This window comes from Diadema antillarum, unplaced genomic scaffold (assembly GCF_040938485.1).
Source record: "Diadema antillarum isolate AM-2024a unplaced genomic scaffold, OU_Dant_1.0 scf00000133, whole genome shotgun sequence".
NCBI classification, from domain to species: Eukaryota; Metazoa; Echinodermata; class Echinoidea; order Diadematoida; family Diadematidae; genus Diadema; species Diadema antillarum.
The window spans coordinates 610,822-629,977 of NW_027271022.1; the positions used below are offsets into that span (position 1 = coordinate 610,822).

At 37.1% G+C, this 19,156-nt stretch overlaps 1 protein-coding gene and 1 long non-coding RNA gene across 2 annotated transcripts in view; both read right to left on the minus strand.

Annotated features, from left to right (window-relative positions):
- Nucleotides 1-523: 523 nt before the first annotated feature.
- The window catches only part of LOC139720759 (uncharacterized), a 42,752-nt gene continuing 24,119 nt past the window's right edge, over nucleotides 524-19,156 (minus strand). The window contains exons 2-3 of the long non-coding RNA XR_011710180.1: nucleotides 1,405-1,504; nucleotides 524-747 (exon numbers count right to left, since the gene is read on the minus strand). This is a non-coding gene — a long non-coding RNA (uncharacterized lncRNA). The remainder of the gene's footprint in view (nucleotides 748-1,404; nucleotides 1,505-19,156) is intronic.
- Nucleotides 8,149-9,484, minus strand: LOC139720771 (uncharacterized). Its single transcript, XM_071632114.1, has one exon. It carries the CDS (start codon nucleotides 9,482-9,484, stop codon nucleotides 8,474-8,476), a length of 1,011 nt encoding a protein of 336 aa, XP_071488215.1. The 3' UTR covers nucleotides 8,149-8,473.

Below are 19,156 nucleotides of genomic sequence, written 5' to 3' on the forward strand. Positions count from 1 at the left end.
TCGGCATAATCTTTATCTTTCGTTGTGACTTGGTGTCTGTCAATGAAAACGGATCCCACTGGAAGCCCAACCGTTGCATCGATGTCGTCGTATTCATTGTCTGTGTTAGAATAATCCCAGTCAATAGTTTCCGCAGATCTTCCACCAGAGGGGGAATTTTTTGCCCTTTCTTCATCTGCTGCGTAAGCCTGCGAAATACAATTGCCGGGCTCTGCGTGCTTACCCATAAGACCGGTTGCAGGGCCTCTCGCAAATTCAAGCGAGTTGTACTCTGATTCGTCAAACAACCGAACCTGCGGCATCGAGGTTTTTCTGCCAGTTGTGTCACTGCCGATGCCCGTTGAAACAAACTTGTCACATTCATATTCTTTAACATTTCTCGATGGCTTCTGATGTGATTTTCCCCCAAAACACTTAACACCAACTGGTTGCTCAGAGGTAGACGACCAATTCTGCCCATGGTCTTCTACCGAAACGGCTCCTTTCGAGATCATCTGCATGTTGTCAAAATTTCTGCGTACGTATTCAGCATTTTGGTAAATGTTATCTTGATCATAAGCAGAGTCCTCAATCCTTGAAGGGATAGGGTGTCCCCCAGGAAATATGGCATGGTCGACTGAAGGCCTCAGGGTATGGAGTGGGAAAGCAGCATCCGGAGCGTGATTATCAGGAGCTGTCTGTTGGTCTGAAGTTTGCACTCCACTTATGTCAGCGTCGTTCCGAGTTTGAGATGGCGACGGTTTATATCTGCAATGAGCGGGAAGACATAGCATATCAGCTCCACATACTTCCCATTTCAGTGAACTAGAAATCGATATAAGTTCCAAAGGCCTAATCAATTCTATAAATGTAATTGCGTAATTTTACCCAGAAGAAAATTAAGACTTCTGAAGTAAATTTTAAACAACTGTATACATACACTATGACAAAATGAGAAAAAAAAAGAAGAATAAAAATCACTCTCAATGAATGCTTTTTCCGTTTACATTTCCCGAGATAGACTCGAAGAGATAATGCAGAATATCGAATATATAAACGCTGCTTGTTTAATGATTTAATGTTTTTGCTTTTCAGGGGGGGGGGGGGGTAGGTGGGAGGGCAAAATCGACTGAATAGCCTGTAACAAATGTGAAGCAGCAGATCATTCTTGATAACAATGGAAAATAAATGGAATGAGGCGCTACCTCTTTCAGGAACAAGAAATTGTTTTTATCCGAACACAACAAAATACGAAAACATGGATGACTTTATACATGTCATATATTTGAAGGGTCCCAATTCCACTTATAAGACTTCAGAAACTGAAGTTCCATGGTGTCAATTTTTGGCCAATGCTCTTTAGAACCACTGAATTAGGAAAGGGAAGTGACATAAACGAAATTAGAGGTTTCAGCAAAGACTCACCTTTTTCTTTGATATAAGCACCAAGCCCTAGAGATGATTGCAAGAAGAGTGATGGCAATCACATATGAAGACGTCAGCACAATCAGAAGAGGAAATTTGTCTTTAGCGGATTGGAAATAAAAGTAATAACGACAATATGGTGACAATGATGACAATAATATTCATTACTGCCTAGGGTAAACTAAAACACAAATTTAACATTAACACTCCATTAAGTGATCTAATTCCACAATACTTACTTTTGCGTATCAAACAGTAAAGACATGAAGGTGTTTCTTTTGGTTAATGTGTTTGTGTCAAACTTGTGTTATGCACAGATACGTCCAGATGGCTACTTCATGAGGTTGCTCACTATGACTCTTTACATCAGCCAGTACATTGTAAGGATCATGTCTTCAGAACGTCACGGGATTTGCCATAAGTCAGCTCCAAAGCAACACCTAATCAGGCTTGCTGGGGATGTTCAAGGACACCTTGAGTTCCACTGCACTCGGTTTTGCTCTGGGAGCCACTTAATGAGAGGGTGCGGCAAACATACACTAAGGGCAGACTCTGGACATGCAGGACATTGCTATTAAGGGCAAAGAGGGCTGAGGGACGTTAATTGTCGATGGATCTCGGAAAAACTTACTACCCGACTTTAAGTAATACAGCCATGTAATGAACACACTAATAGAAAAAAAATTGTATATTTCCCTGGAATTTAGCTCCAGATATTTGTAGTAAAACCACCGGATGAGCTTCTGTGGTGACCTAGTTGTGGACTTGTAGTCTTAATGTTCAGTTCAGTTCAGTTCAGTTCAGTTCAGTTTTTATTTCTGCATTTCAAAATCAATACAAATCAACAAGATACTTACATAGTCATTTACACAGCTAATATTCGTAACGTTTGGATCTTACATACATTTTCTTTTTTTTTTCAAGAACGAATATCATATATGAAAGGAAGCAATAGGAAATGATAAAAATGAAATGCAGGGGACCATCATCATAAGCTAAGCTTGACGAGGATGATGGCCCCAGGTAAAGAGATACATAAAGAAAATCTTGCCACTCACTGAGTGGGGGGTAATTGTGCAATGGGCTCAACGAAGAGATACATAAAGAAAATCTTGCCACTCACTGAGTGGGAAGTAATTGTGCGAAGGGCGTGCGGTGCAGTGCGGTGTGCATTGTGTTGGGATGAATCGTGGTTTGTACGTTGAGTGTTATTTTGTGTATCAGTGTGATGAGGTGAATGTTACTTCAGTTATGGCCGTGAACTCATTGTTTAGGGTGTTTGTTGACCAGGTGGTATGAATATTTATGTGTCAGAAGTATACTGGATTATGAGGGTGTTTTTTAGTTCTCGTTTGAAAATGTTCAACGACGTACGTTGTTTTAAATTAGGGGGTAAAGAATTCCAAATATCTGGTCCATTGTGCTTTAATGATTTTTGAGCTAAAATGATTCTGGGGTTTTCGAGATGGTAATCGGACGACTGACGTGTTGGATATGAATGAACGGTGAAATTTGGAGTGAAGAAGCCATCAAAAATTTTTGGAAGACAATTAAATGTATATTTATACATAAAAACAGCAGTTTGAAAAGTGTGAAGATCCTCAATTTTCAATGTTTTTAGTTGACGAAATAGGGGATTGGATGGGGATAAGTAACGGGAATTGGTAATCAAACGTACAGCACGTTTTTGGAGAGTAAAAATTGGATTGATTTTAGTTGAGCCACAGTTTCCCCAAGCGATATTGCAGTATGTGATATGTGGTAAGATCAATGCATTGTATAGAATAGTCAGGGAATTTTGAGAAATGAAGTTTTTCAGTCGATATAAAATTCCTACAGTTCTTGAGACAGACGTGTGGATATTATGAATGTGATCGTTCCAAGTTAAACTCGAGTCAATTGTGATTCCTAAGAATTTAGTAAATCTTACTTCAGTTAAAGATAATCCATCAATATTGATATTATAACTGCTGTTAATGTTCTGTGAAGCAGTAGGTTTGAAACGTATAAAATTTGTTTTAGAGACATTAAGGGATAATTTATTACATATAAACCATCGGGAGACTTTGTCTATTTCCGTGTTCAGAGTATTAAACAGTGTTTCAAGGTTCTCATGGGAGTAAAAAATATTAGTATCATCCGCAAAAAGTATAAATTTAAGAGTTTTTGATGTATTTATTATATCATTAATATATACAAGGAACAGTAGGGGGCCAAGAATTGATCCCTGGGGAACACCACATACAATATTAGAATTCGGAGATTTAGATGACTTAAATAGTACATATTGCTTTCTGTTGGATAAATAATCAATAATCCAAGAAAGTGCTAAACCACGAATACCATATCTTTTTAATTTGTAAATTAATATATCATGATCTATGGTATCAAAAGCCTTTGATAAATCCATGAAAATTCCTATAAAATGTTTTTTATTTGCAAAAGATTCAGTAATCTTATCTAACAATTGAATTATAGCTAAATCGGTGGAATGGCCCTTTCTAAATCCAAACTGATTAGGTATAAGTAGGTCATTTACATGAAGAAAAATGTACAGGCGTTTATGAATAATTTTTTCCAGAATTTTAGAAATACTAGGTAATAACGATATTGGTCTATAATTTGTTAAAAGAGAAGGGTCGTCTTTTCTTTTGAAAATTGGAACTACTTTCGCAATTTTTAATGAGTTTGGGCATATTCCAGAAGACAGTGAAAGATTGAAAATGTAAGATAAAGGTGTGGTTATTTGTTTGATGATTTTCTTCAGTATATAAACACTTATTTCATCATGGCCAGTAGATCTACTTGGCTTTAATCTGTTAACAATCTCCAGTATTTCTTCCTCATCTGTTGGGGTAAAGAAAAGGGATTTGTCGCAGTTTGGTGGAAGAAATTCAGTAAAGTTTGAATGAACATGTTTGTTTTTTTATTTTTGAAGCTAATTGGGGACCAATATTTACGAAGTATGAGTTAAAAGCATCAGATATTTCATCAGGGTTTATGAGTTCTTTGTTGTCATTATAAAAAACGGACGATGTTTCCTTATTATTTTTACCTGTTATTTCATATATAGTTTCCCATAAACCATTTACATTATCCTTTTGATTATCAAACTTATCAGAATAATACATTTTACGAGAAATACGAATCAAATTACTGAGTGTATTTCTATACTTTTTGTAATCTGTAAAATGTTTTGTATTGTGGGTAGTAATCGCCAGTTTATACAATTTATTACGGGTTTTTATTGAATTGATGATTCCCTTTGTAATCCAGGGATGTTTGTTCTTTCTGCGTGTTTTTTTCTTAACTAAAGGAATGTTTTTTCGATAATAATATAAAAGTTTATCTAGAAAAATATCATAAGCTTTATCGGCGTTATTTTGAAGATACACTTCTTGCCATTCTTCCTTCACTAAATCAAGATTAAGTAATTCAATATTCTCGTCTGATTCTTTTCTGTACATTATCGGCCTGGGTTTTGAAATACTTTTGACGTTTTCAGAATAACGAAGAATAATGAATATCGGTAAATGATCAGATATATCATAATATAAAATACCATTAATGAATTTATTTACAGAAAAGTTATTAGAAAAAATATTATCCAACAAGGTTTTAGATGTTTGGGATATTCTTGTTGGGTTATCAATATGGGAATGGAAAGCATATGAAAAAAGAATAGTTTTTAATTTTACCGCTAAAGTATCTATTTTCGTCATATCAATATTATAGTCGCCCATAATATAAATTTCCTTATTTTCTTGTGTAATCGTGTTGAGGCATTCATCAAAATTTTCTAAAAACATTTCGGTTTTATGATTTGGTGGCCTGTATATAACACCAATTATCTTATTTTTCATTTTATCATTAATGATTTCCACAAACAGGCTTTCACAACCTTCAATATCAATATCAGTTCTTATTTTTACTCGCAATTCGTTATATATATATAGGGCTACCCCTCCCCCTCTACCTCTCTTACGATCAGAGCGAAATATTTTATATCTATCAAGGCTAAACAAATTTGGAGACGTGTGCCCTAGCCAAGTTTCAGTTATACCGATTGCGGAAAAGGGAAAATTTTGTAAAGAAAGAAGAAGTAGTTCAAATGAGTCAAAATTTTTGTTTAAGCTTCTAGCATTCCAGTGGAATAAGCTAAAATCTTTAATGGGGTTATAATTAGTGTCATCATTCCTATTTGTGGAATTACTACGGGAATTATTAACATGACTTGCAGTGGAATCAAGTGAAGATTTGAACATATTATTGAAATCCGAAATAGTGTAGTATTTACTGTGATTACTTATGATACCCTGGTCAGGATGATCGTTGTTATGAGTCATGAGGATTTGAGTGCAAAGTTGAGAATGGTTGTTCTGGGGCCATGTATTTTGTGTAGTACGTTGCAATGTCTGTGCGTGAATGTAAATGTGAGTGTGTGCATGTGTGGGGGTGTGCAGTGCATGTGCGTTGATAATAACAATAATGATACTGATACATTTTTACGTTATACAATAGAACAAATGTTACATCATATAGTCTCGCTAAATTTATGTGTACAAAAGTAAATGGAATCCTCCTACACTTAACGTTGGTGAGGTAAATTCGTATGCGTAATATGAAATAACAATGATTATAAAAGAAGACAAGGCGCTTCTATGGTAATAACAGAAATATAATAACTCCAATAATAGCATACGAACGAGGTGTTCTAACAGTTAAGGTAAAAAAATTAGATTGGTTGTTTTACAGAGTCATACTGACAAGCCCCTTCGAACGTCTATGCATTTACGTAGAGATAGTTTGTGAAGGTGAGACATGAAAGAGGAATGTACATCTGGAGAAAAATTCTTGTGTCAAACTACAATGAAAGGGTTCACAAGTTTACAAGAGTGCAAACGGAACATTCTTGAGTGATTTATAACTGTGCACGGACACAGTCTTGACAAAAATAAAAAAATTTTATGTTATACAATAGAATAAATTTTACATCATATAGTCTCGCTAAATTTATGTCTACAAAAGTAAATGGAATCCTCCTACACTTAACGTTGGTGAGGTAAATTCGTATGCGTAATATGAAATAACAATGATTATAAAAGAAGACAAGGCGCTTATATGGTAATAACAGAAATATAATTACTCCAATAATAGCATACGAACGAGGTGTTCTAACAGTTAAGGTAAAAAAAATTGATTGGTTGTTTAACAGAGTCATGCTGACAAGCCCCTTCGAACGTCTATGCATTTACGTAGAGATAGTTTGTGAAGGTGAGACATGAAGGAGGAATGTACATCTGGAGGAAAATTCTTGTGTCAAACTACAATGAAAGGGTTCACAAGTTTACAAGAGTGCAAACGGGACATTCTTGAGTGATTTATAACTGTGCACGGACACTGTCTTGACAAAACTAAAAAAATTCATTCTGTATACATTATCTACTGGTAGCTTAGGAAAATCCAGACCAATTGAATTTGTCCCGATCGTCAAAAACATCAGCCGTTTGTTTATCTTATACAAAATTTTTAGAATCTGATTTAAATGTAAGCTGGTATGTTGTTTGATTCGTCAGAAGCGGAAATAAATGATACTCTGCTGATCAATAGTGCTCTATGGGGAAGAAGTTCAGTTTAAACAAAAAACAAACAAACAAACAAACAAACAAACAAACAAACCAAGATGCGGCCAACTGATGTCATTGTCAATATCAAGGTTGAAAGGTAAGTGCAGTTTAGGTATAATCAGATATGCACGTAAATAGAAAGTCTTTCCGGTAATGCAGCGGCGCCGGCAGGGCCCGGCATTCGGACGAAAGGGTCATAAGAAGATTTAAAAAAAAGAATATCTCAGTTGCTATTACTGAGTCATGCTGCTTAACCCCTGCTAACGACTGTGCACTAGCGGAGAGAAACTTTGTGCAAAGTTCATGCATTCTAAGTAGTAATATGACAATAATAAAATTATATTTCATTAAATCCAAATGGAATGATGTGGTGGGTGTAAATCCACGAAGACCTCTTTAAGAAAGAGAAAAGAAATGTGTTAATTTTGGTTTAGCCCCTTTGACTTTGATTTGTTTTACGGGGGGGGGGGAACAAAGCAACGATAAAAGAAAGCTCTTCCACATAATAAAGACATTCGTCGTGGATTTGTGCTCAAACATGCGACAATTGATATAAAACGTTGTTCGTTGTACATGATTTTCTGCGTATTTCGTTGGTATACTGTACTCCCTTTGGCTATGTCATTTTAATGGCATTCCAAGATATAAGTGCATAATGTATCTATATAAATATACACAATAAGATTTGTATTATATTGGTACATTGCTGGAGAACACAGTAAGATTTGTTTGTGTTTATATATTGCAGATGTATCAACATGATTACAACGTCATACTGTGTTGGGGAGGTCAATAAATTAATGTATACGGCAATTTTGAGTGTATACCTCGCTTTTTAACAGTATTGAGTACAGGCATAATCATACAGTAATCTACAAGAGTTACAGGGAGTTCTGCCACAATAACAAAAAAAAAGCAGTATGCACGTTTTGACAAAATGGGTCCTATGTATTGGGCAGGACAATAACATCCTTTACAATAATATCATTGTCTATTAAGGTAAAGTTTATCACATCAATTGACCAGATCATGCAGTACGATCTAATTTAAAGTCATTACAGCATTTTGGTAACTATACACAATGATCTATACATATGTTGAGCTTTTTTTATCGTAGTGAAATTGTAGGGTGTGTTAGTTGTCTTATATAAATGCACATTTAAATAATAATTACGATTGTTTTCAGTCTTCGGTCTTATATCACGAAAATACATCGTAGTATAGGCATATATGAATGTCACAAGTGAATGTATCAATTGCAGTTTGAAACTAATGCATTATTGGGTTTCAATAAAGAGTTTACTACAAGTACTATCAATCTGTATACATCAAACAAATCAATCTGTATATGTATTATGTCAAACAGTAAATAATGTCATAAATTTCCACTGACCATGTTCACTCGATGATCAGGGAGTGAATGAGGGAACATGTGTAACTACTCACTTGAAGTTGAAGGGAATGCCTCCATGTTGGCGCCATTTCCCGGCATAAAAACTCAGTTTGGTCCCTTTTTTGTACATTTCTTGGACTTGATCCCTCCATTTTCGCTTTTCCTCCAGGTCACTCTGGGTGAGGTCGTCGACGACGAAGCATCGCTCATCCTTTAAGGCCTCCCGGGCACGACGCATCACATCTACCTTTTCTCGGTATGAGAGAAATCTAACTAGGATGTGCCTTGGACGGCCTTCAACCTTACGACCATCACGATGGGCTCGTTCCAGTTTCGTTTCCATCTCGAACTTGGATCGAAGTAAGCCTTCAACAGCTTCAACGCAATCTTCCCTCTGGTCCTGTGGTGGTTCCGGGACTCCAACGATGCGAACGTTGTTCCGCCTGGAGATTCTTTCGCTTTTGTTCGCCGCAATTTTATTTTTCATTACCTCAGAACGGAGCTCGGCGACTTCCTTTTCCATCATTTTCATTTTGCTTTCCATCAACTTTTGATTTTCCTCAATAGCGTCGACACGCTTCCTTTCGAATTGTATGGAGGCATCAACACTGGATTCCAATGTGGTCAGCTTCTCAAGACATTGGTCCACTGCTTTCTGGATCATAGAGTGGAAACGATCTGTTGCCTGCTTGAAGTATATATCCAAGTATCCTGGTGTAAGGATATGGGTAGGTGTTGAGGCCATGGCATTGCCTTCCTTCTCGTGGGGAACGGCGTGTTGCGTGTTCTCTTCATCTACCGATGTGGATCCGGCGGCCATATTTGTGACGTCATCAGGTACTAGTTCCACTGATTCCGCATCGCTGGTTGTTGCCTGACCGTCTAATGACTCTTGCTGCACGGCGGCCGGAGTCAGTGGCGTGGGGCTGGCAACCTTCGCGTTGGGATTTGGCGGGCTTTTTGAATGTACCTGGGTAGTGATTTTTCTCGATGCAGGACCATAGTTTTTCGGCTTTGTAGCGGCCACCCGCTGTGGACGAGCAGACTTCAGTGGTTCCATCTTGCACAGTAGTTATTAATCCGTCGTTTGGTGAAGTTGTGTGATTCACATAAAACAGGAGGATATCCAAAATAAGTGAAATTTAGTCAGTTTTGCGAGACTTACGAGAGGTAGTGTGCAACTCAGTCCATAGCGCCCTCTATGTTCAATTACGTAAGTGCAGCAGTGGCTCCATTTCGAATTCAATACTATCATCATTCCAGGTCATTTATGAAGGGAATGCCGCGGACCCGGGCCCCGGACATATTATATTGTAGCATTATACTCTATTAAGGAGAGTATATCTAAAAGCTGTTGGTCTTGAGATTGGTAGTGAAGAGGAAATTCTGACTACTTCCCGGTGACTTTTTGAAATTCATATGTAATTTGAGAGAAGAAATTTTCATGCTGTCGTTGGGAACAGATTATTGCTTTCTTAACTCTTACGTTGAAATAGAAATACTCTCCTTGAGACAAATAAACGGCGGCGGGCATTCTGTACAATATAGTGCATAAGGGAATCCGACGAATTCCTTTGATGTTACAATATTATGATCAAAGATGTTATTATGCGATTGCGGATTTACCTTTGACCGCTTGGCACGATGGGGTTGATGAGTTCCAAACTGGTGACAGTTGCATTTGACCTTCGATAGATGGTGTCATACAAAACAGAGTTGCACTACCCTTGATGGTGTAACCTTCATCACAGTTCAGGGTAACTATGGAGCCAAGTCGCGTGATGTTTGAATTCCATGTTCCGTGTGGTACGTTATTAAGGTGAACACATTTCCGCTTGTTACCTGGAGAAGACAGATCGAATCTAGATGATGTTATCATTAGTCAAGAAGGCCATTCGTTAAGACACAAAAGTAGGGCTTAGGTTTCCATGTGGCTTACCTTGAATACTTACTGTAGTAAGGATAAAGACAATTTGTTTATGTATTTCCTTTTCTTTCTTTGTCTTTGTAATGACATTTTGCCTACTTTTGTTGGTCCAGCAATTAGTTATTACTCTTTTTTTAAAGAAGAGATAGCAAACTACACGCTGTATATCAGTCTCCTTCAATTCCAATAGATTTTGATTTTGTATGTGTCTAGACAGGACATTTATTGTAGTTGGATTCAAAGTATACTTTATGTTTGAAATGAAATAAACGAAATGAAATGAAGGTAGAGTAGGGCCTACACAACAAAAATACGAAATATCAAACACAATATTACAATATCATTTTAAATCTCACAATTTTCATGTGCTCTATACAGTATTCCACGATTACTTTGTAGGGAGCCATTCCGTGAATAGAATGAACATATCATAATTATTTATGATTCAAATTTGAAAGGTACGTCGACATGATCGATACCGGAAATGAATGCTGATATGGTTGTGGTTGCGGTAAAACATTTTCAAGCTCATGTTGCCACTATTAAATGTGTTTGAAAGCAGCGTTTGTAGATATTTCTTTCTTTCCGTCTACCTCTCTCTGCATAAGAACGGCATTTATATGTAAACATGAATTGATTGCAGATATGCCTTTGCTACGCAGATAGTGACGCCACGAGGGCATGACGAGAAATTCATGTTCTCTTCCTTGCATTGCAGAGTTGGCTTGCTATTGCTTATATGAGTCCAATCATTTTTATAAACGATTAAATGTCTTGAATTTAGTCTCCCTTTTTTTCTTCTTCATTATATAGTGTCCGGTTGAATTCACTTGGCAACAGTGCCCTTTGATATGCAGGGACGTTCGTCTTCATTGCAATGACCTCTGGATAAAATGTAAAGCCGTCTGTCATTTGAATGCCGGCTTTGATGACCATTTCATCATTTTTTTATCAGTGGCAAGTTAAAATATTTGTTTACTCAGAAAGGAAGCTGACCAAGATTCGACGAACCAACAATCATTGATAGAAGATGCCCTCTTATCTCGAATAGTCTCAATGAAATAAGCTGAATGAGATTGAGTATTTACGTTTAACCGGTAGGCAAGATGGAGCTGAAGCGTTCCAAATTGGTGGTTGTGTTGTGTCATATGAGGTCACACAGAGCAACGTTGCTCTACCATTGGGGACGTAACCTTTATCACAAGACAGCGTTACCGTTGATCCGAGCCTCGTGGTACTGGAAGTCCACACACCGTGCGTTACATTACCAGGGTGATAACATTTCGGCTCGTTACCTAGAAAGGACGGAATGATTTTAAAAGGACAATAATATCAAATTGAGATAGGTTGGCCTGAAATAATGATAATAATGATAATAACAATAATAATAGTAATAGTAATAATAACAATAATGATAATAATGATTATAAATAGATAAGTAAATAAGTAAATAAATGAATAAATAAATACTTGTAACGCTGTTGGGAGAACAAAACCCTGTATACCAAAATGTCAAATATTCAGGAGAAAAAAAATGGCAGCCAATGCATTGTAACAAATGAGGTCATCTTTCCTTTGACGTAGAGTGGTGACTTAATTTTGGGGCTTAGACAGCTAAAATCTGGATAGGACATCACTCAAAGGTCCTGTTTACCTTTGGGAGCAGTGATTTAAGAAATGTTCAAGATATCACATTTGATGCATATGTGTATAGGTCTGTTGTATCCAAACATCCTAACATTTTTGCAATAAAACCTAAAATGTAAGGAGATATCAGCATTTTTCTCAATAAACCATAACAGTAAACGGGTTAATCTGGAAATACTTTAATATACCGTAACTATTGTTCACATTTTGTGTGTTTAACGAAACTTAACATCAATCACATTTTAGAACTGATGCTAAGCTTTTATTTCATCTACAGTAATGGTAAATTATACCTTTAACTACCAGTGATTACCTGATAATTGATAAAAAAAGTGATTTCACAATGTCCTGTCACCCTATATAGCGACAATATAGACCGGTGAATAACCTGCAGTGAGTGACATTTGCAAAGTTCGAGTTGGTACTTAAGATAGGCCCTTTCTTTAAATTATATCTTTATGAGACTTTAAATGTTGTGTTTCATCGCAAGACCTGCATCGTTCAGGATGTAAGTAAAAGAAGAGGCGAGTACCCGTGGATTTGGTCGGGCCAGCTACGCAAGTCGGAACTGGTGCATTCCATGCTGGTAGATTGGTGTCAGGAGATCTCACACATCGCAATGTGGCACTGCCATTGATGACGTAACTATCATCGCAATTGAGAGTTACTGAATATCCCAATGACATCACGGTCGAGTTCCATTTTCCATTAGATACGTTACCAGGCTGATCACAAAATATCGAAGAGGCTGTGAAATGGGAAGTGATGTATATGAGAGAAAGCAACTGCGTTACATAAGAAATTTAACTGAATTAACAAAATAAGACCATTCACGAAGAGTATTAGGCAACAATATTCTTTTTATTTTGTCCACACAAAAATAATTAAAAGTAATACCTCTTGGATTAATCAGATAGGATTGCACCAATAAATGCGAGTGATATCATATCTTCATTAATCATGTTGATTGTAAGAGACAAAAGGAGAATGGTTAACTAGTGTGAAAATTATAACGCCAAGAAGTCAAGCTGCTATGAGGTAGTGCTGTTATCCCATGCTTTTTATGGACAGTAATACAAGTGTTTTCTAAGCATCACCACTTCGCTGTGACTCTTTTGTATTCTGTTTCTTAATTGTAGTATCATATGTCATCGATTGTTGCGAGACATCCGAAGTGTGGGAAAGGGCACGTAGTGACTTTATGGTTTCCATAATATAACTTTCGGTTCTAAAATTGTTCTGCGGCAAGAACTACTCTATTGCAGGGAGTCTTTTTCTCTATTACCTGAGTTCTTCTCTTTGAGTTATGCATGACAGTTGTTTGAGAAAGAGGGAATCAAATTTCTTGGGCATAATGTAATTGTAGAGTGAAGGAAATCTGAATAGCAATAAACTCAGTGAAAATTCATAGAAAATCTGAAGATCTGCTCAAAAGTTTTGAATATTTACATATTTTAATAAAAGAGTTAAATCCATGCGCTTCCCCCCGTACATGCATGCCATGGAATCTTTGCAACGAAACTTGGTATTACGAATATGAAGGTGATCTTATACATCCTCATCACCTTTATCAAACCTTAACTTGACATCCTGATTCTGATTCTGATTTTATATCTGAATTTCTTTTTCATACATAAATGAAATACAAAGTCAATTAAACAAACCAATTGAGCACAGTGTAAATTGAATATGACAGTTAAAACAAATAAATGATTGATTCAAATATTCAACTTTTTACCCCTGACACAATGCAAAATGAAAATAAACTATTTTTGCATAAATTTATGCAAACATAAGTTACAGTATATCTCTTGCTAAAAGACAAATTAGGCAATTCTTGATGTAGGCCCTACAGAAATTCAGTAGACCATCATCATAAGCATGCGCTTGACGAGGACAATTGCCTCAGAAATGATTGTCTAAAACAATACAACATTGTATGAATATATTTTAAGTCACCACTCACTGAATGGCGATAAAGAGAAAGGGAGAGAAGAACGATGGGAAAAGTGCAGCGGTGCATTGTGCATTGTGCCTTGTCATATCTCCGTAGATATGACACGGCAAACATCATCATAGTGCCTTTTGGAGGTCCTAGGAATGTTTCGATGTTATGATATAAAAATGAGCTACGGTTGGTCATACATTTACATTTCATAGAGTAGACTACAAATAGATATTTATTGCATGGTTAGGGAAACACCATCATTCATGAAACATCGTGTAATATTACTTGTCCCATTCTTTCAATCACTACAAGATTCAAGATCAAATTGACGGAGGTGTACTTGTGGATAGGAAAAGGAGGGCAGAATCGTTTAGAGAAAGGATACTTTGAAACTGAGATCTTACTGCAAGATGGCACAGACGAGTTCCAAACTGGGAAGTAAGTCGACCGTCCAGGTCGTCTCACACATTGGAGAGTTGCGTTACCAATGATGGCGTAACCTTGGTTACAGGTGAGGGTTACCATAAAGCCCAACCCCGTCATGTTAGAATCCCATTTTCCGTTTGGGACAATGTCTAGTTTGTCGCAGAAGCCATAGGAAACTATAAGAATGAAAGTTAACGAAAACAAATGTTGAATTTAAATTTGAATTTAAATTTCTCAAAGTTAACTGTGTTCACTCTTTAAAAATGCTTAAAAATGTTACGCAGCTACACATACACACACAAACACGTGCGCGCGCGCATACACAAGATAGGCCTTTATGTCTGCAGATGTGCGGTGGTTTTGTTTCTGCGATGAAGACTTGTGAATTTATAAAAAAGTCATCCAATTTTTGTTTCGATTACAGGTGCATCTGCAAATGCACATGTTTCTTGCAGTGATTTATTAAAATCAATGTTTCGGATTTTCTAGTGATGTGAGTGAGAGAAAGAATACAAAAGTCATTAATGACCCTAAGACATAGCCTTTTCAGGTGATTGTCTAAGAAATGCAATCCCACATCATGTTCATACAGAGCAAATTCAAACAAATATTATGGAAGATTATTCATCTAAATCGTTCGTAATTACAAATGAAAGAAATATTAACGTTTCTAACGTTACATCACCCTAAAATAGAAGAAAAAAAACCAACTTAAATAGCTGCAATTAATACTGCATCAGGCACATGTTTGCGTATTCATATACTGTAAGTGGATCTTCCATATTTTTATTTTTTTCAGAATCAAAATAGTAATGCTTCAGCGTTTAAAAAAAAATATTGATGTTGATGACGGGAAATTGTCTTTGGGTTTGTTTTCGGTAAGTCATTCATTCAATGAATTACTTATATAAAGTAATTCATTCAGAAATGTACATAATTATTACCAAGGAATAAGCCAATTCGTAACATTCCACTTTGCGTACGAGCAGAGAAAGGTCATTTGGACCAACTAGCTTGCCATAATTAATATTCATGCATTCCTTATAAATGGTGCTAGCCAGCACATCCACATTAAAACTATTGTCTGGTATTTGTAAGAATTGAAAAACAAGTTTGTTACTGCATTCAGTGCAAAACGATGAACAGGATGGTTTCCAAAGGGTTGACTGACTTGGTCTACCCAAGTTCATTGTTTGTTTAAACATGCGTTCTATAAATTGTTAGGTCGGGCAAAATTACGCAACATATCGCCTGGAAAAAAAGTGAACTGCCCAGCCAACTGAGAAAAAAAAGAGGTCATTGTACCAACGTGCACATGGGCTAATTCAAATCCAAATTCAAATTCAAATTTATTTCACTTTCATGTTGATGTGATATCCTTGCACAACACTCACCATTAAATGCGTTATAGAAATCAGGTCCGGTGTAACTTTCGGCCAAGTTTGGACATGACCATTCGTGACGAGAAATATTAGAAGAGGAGATGCCAGCAAGTGTCTCTGGTGGGACGCACATGCATGCGCCTTGATGGATTACGGCAATGACGTCAGCGACCTGTATTTGTTGTCGGCAGGTGGAGACGCATTCCATTTCGGTCTCTACAGTTCGATTTGGCAGACCCCGAAGAAGACTGCTGTTTTGGAAGACGTGTTGTATTGTGTAACATCCAAGAAAACCTGGTTCTGAGACAGGAAAGATAAAAACTCCACGATAAACTCCCCCTAACGGAAATTAATCATGTAAATTGATCATTACGCCTCCGGCTTGTTGATAAATGACTATATTTCATTATGACGTTATTAGTCGTTATGAATAATCCTCCACCAGGGTCCCGTTTCTTAAAGTTTGTTATCAGTAACAACTTTCAAATTTCTATGACAAAATTTGCTCTCAGTCAGCAGTCAGATGCAAGGATTCTAGTAGCTTACAATAATATTATCGCAATTTGTTATTAATAACACGTTTTATGAAAGTGGTCTCGCACTGCATTTTTGAGAGTCTAATAAACACACGAGAAGCAGCTCGTGCATCTCTTAGCAGTCTTGTGAGGTATATACTACAATATGTATAATGTCCACACACGTCAACTGCTTTCCACGCGACGAACTTGATAGTTGTACGAACAAGTATACCAAAAGGCTCAATCTTAATCCATTTTCCCAATGTGCAGGATGGGTGTGACTGCGTGTAGTCAAGGCGCAGGGACCCTGAAAAAATGACTTCGTTCAACCCACCCCGCAGAAAAGGTTTGACTGCATGGGGTGGTCGGTTGGACCCTCTAAAACACCCCTAGGTAGTATGTGATTCCAAATTGTGGTATCAATAAAATTTTACAGGCCACTTTAGATGCGACAAGACCTTATTCTTCGAGAAGAAGTCTGTGCACGCTAAGACTACTACACGTACCACTAGTGCTGTTACATGCGCCAATACCAGTGGCGCGTGTAGTAGTCTTTATAGCCCATACAGACTTTTTCTGCGATAAACAAGGGTTTTTGCCTGCAAACTAACTTTTCATACCAACCTGGGGTCGGTGTAGTGTAGTTTCTAGACGTCTTTATTTCGTCTTCATTTTTCCGACTTGAAGCAAGCCGAGTGAGCGCTCATACCCAGTGATTGCGACGCCCGAACTGTTTTTGTCGCAATCACTTTGTATACACCCTCACTCGGATTAGCGCAATACAGGGGCTTTCGCAGAATTCACAAGCTGTACAACTCAGAGAAATAAAGACGAAATAAAAACGACTAGAAATCAAGACTAGGGTCGGTGACGCTTGTCGCTACTGGGGCACTGAAAATGACAAAATTATCACAGTTTTTGCATGTATTTCACCAAGAATTCATCAAAACGCCTTAAAGCTACATATGTGCATGTTGCGAGAGATGTCAGCAATACAATGGGATACATTGTAAGGTATAATATTGTGCATGGTTACCATGGTAACCGGATGCCTACAGGTGATTGGTAACCCCCCCCAAAAAAAAGAAAAAAAAAAAATATATATATATATATATATGGAATTTAGACAGGTTGTTTGTTTGTCGTTTTTGTCTTTCGTGCACATCACCCATTGTAGATCGGATATTAAAGTACCTACCTTAACACTGTAAAATTAGCCTGGATAAAAGGGAAAAGACGCTCAAGATTTTTTCCCCGTAATTCTCTCCTTAACATTAATTCATTACTGCACGTTTTGATACAAATTTACATATTATTTTTCATTTTATTCTGTTTTTTTTACAATAGCTAACGAGCACAAAAAGTATGCTTAATTCTTTGATGGATAATGCAGTGCACGTGTATATTCCTTCTTTAGAAAGGAATTTTTCTGCATTCTTGGATAAACTTCCTTTAAGAACGTGAACAATTTAATGCTTTCCTGTGCTCTTTTTCAGAATTGTTTTGAATAACCATCACTCTGTAAATACTCAAAAGAGCTAACCTTAGAATATAATTGGCTTTGCTCTCTGTATTCACCTATATTTTTAAGGGAAAGTTGTGTCCATACATTACTAAAAACTACATTTGCCTATACAAATTTGTGTTGAAAGTACGACGGATGCAACTTTTTCATGCATTTTACTATTCAAAAAAATGATATTTTTCTTTCAGTGGCCGTTTATTATGCCTTTGTTTACAAATTTTGCTGTAACTTGAGAATGCTTCAATATATTCTTCACATATGTGGGACACTTACGCAGAAGGAAGGAAAATAATGCTTATTGAGCTTTTTGAAATTATGGGCCTTAGTTTTTGAGTTATTGACAGCTGAATCCTGATTGGATAATACCGTTTGCCATGGCAACAGGAAAATACTTCTTTTACGATAATCAATAATTTTTTTTTTTAAATTTGTATCTAAAAAAGAAAAAAAATCAAAGTTTGCAGCAGTAGGAGGCATTTTGGGGGTTACCAATCACCTGTAGGCATCCGGTTACCATGGTAACCATGCACAATATTATAACTTACAATGAATCCCAATATATTGCTGACATCTCTAGCAACATATACATATACACTTCTATGCAGTTTTGATGAATTCTTTATGAAATAAATGCAAAAACTGTGATCATTTTGTCATTTTCAGTGCCCCAATAGCGACAAGCGTCCCCGACCCTAGTCTTAATTTCCAGCCGTTTTTATTTCGTCTTTCTTTCTCTGAGTTGCAGCTTGTGTATTGTGGAGAACCCGCTGTATTGCGCTAAGCCGAGTGAATGCACATTCCCAGTGATTGTGATTCGGGCGTCACAATCACTGGATATGCGCTCTCACTCGGCTAGCTTCAACTCGGAGAAACAAAGACGAAATAAAAACGGCTAGAAACTACACTACACCGACCACAGCTTGGCGTGAAAAGTTAGTTTGCTGGCAAAACCCCTTGTTTGTCGAAGAAAAAGTATGTGTGCGCTAAGACTACTACACGAAGCACTGGCACTGGCGCCTGTAACAGTTCTAGTGGTGCGTGTAATAGTCTTGGTGTGCGCAGACTCTATTACGTTTGTTCCAACAAATAATGATGAAACGTGGCCAGTAAAATTCTACTGACACCACAATCTGGAATCACATACTACCTGGGGATGTTCATGGAGGTCCCATCTACCACCCTGTCTGGTCAAACCTTTTCTGCGGGATGGGTTTAACGAACTCCTTAATTAAGCCCCTTACAGGAATTAGCGCCTTGACTAGTGTAACTTATGCTTACCTCGGCACCTAAGCTTCACAGCTCTGAGAGAAGGGCATTCGGTGTTTGTCCACGAACACTTCATCATACTTCGCGAGTCTG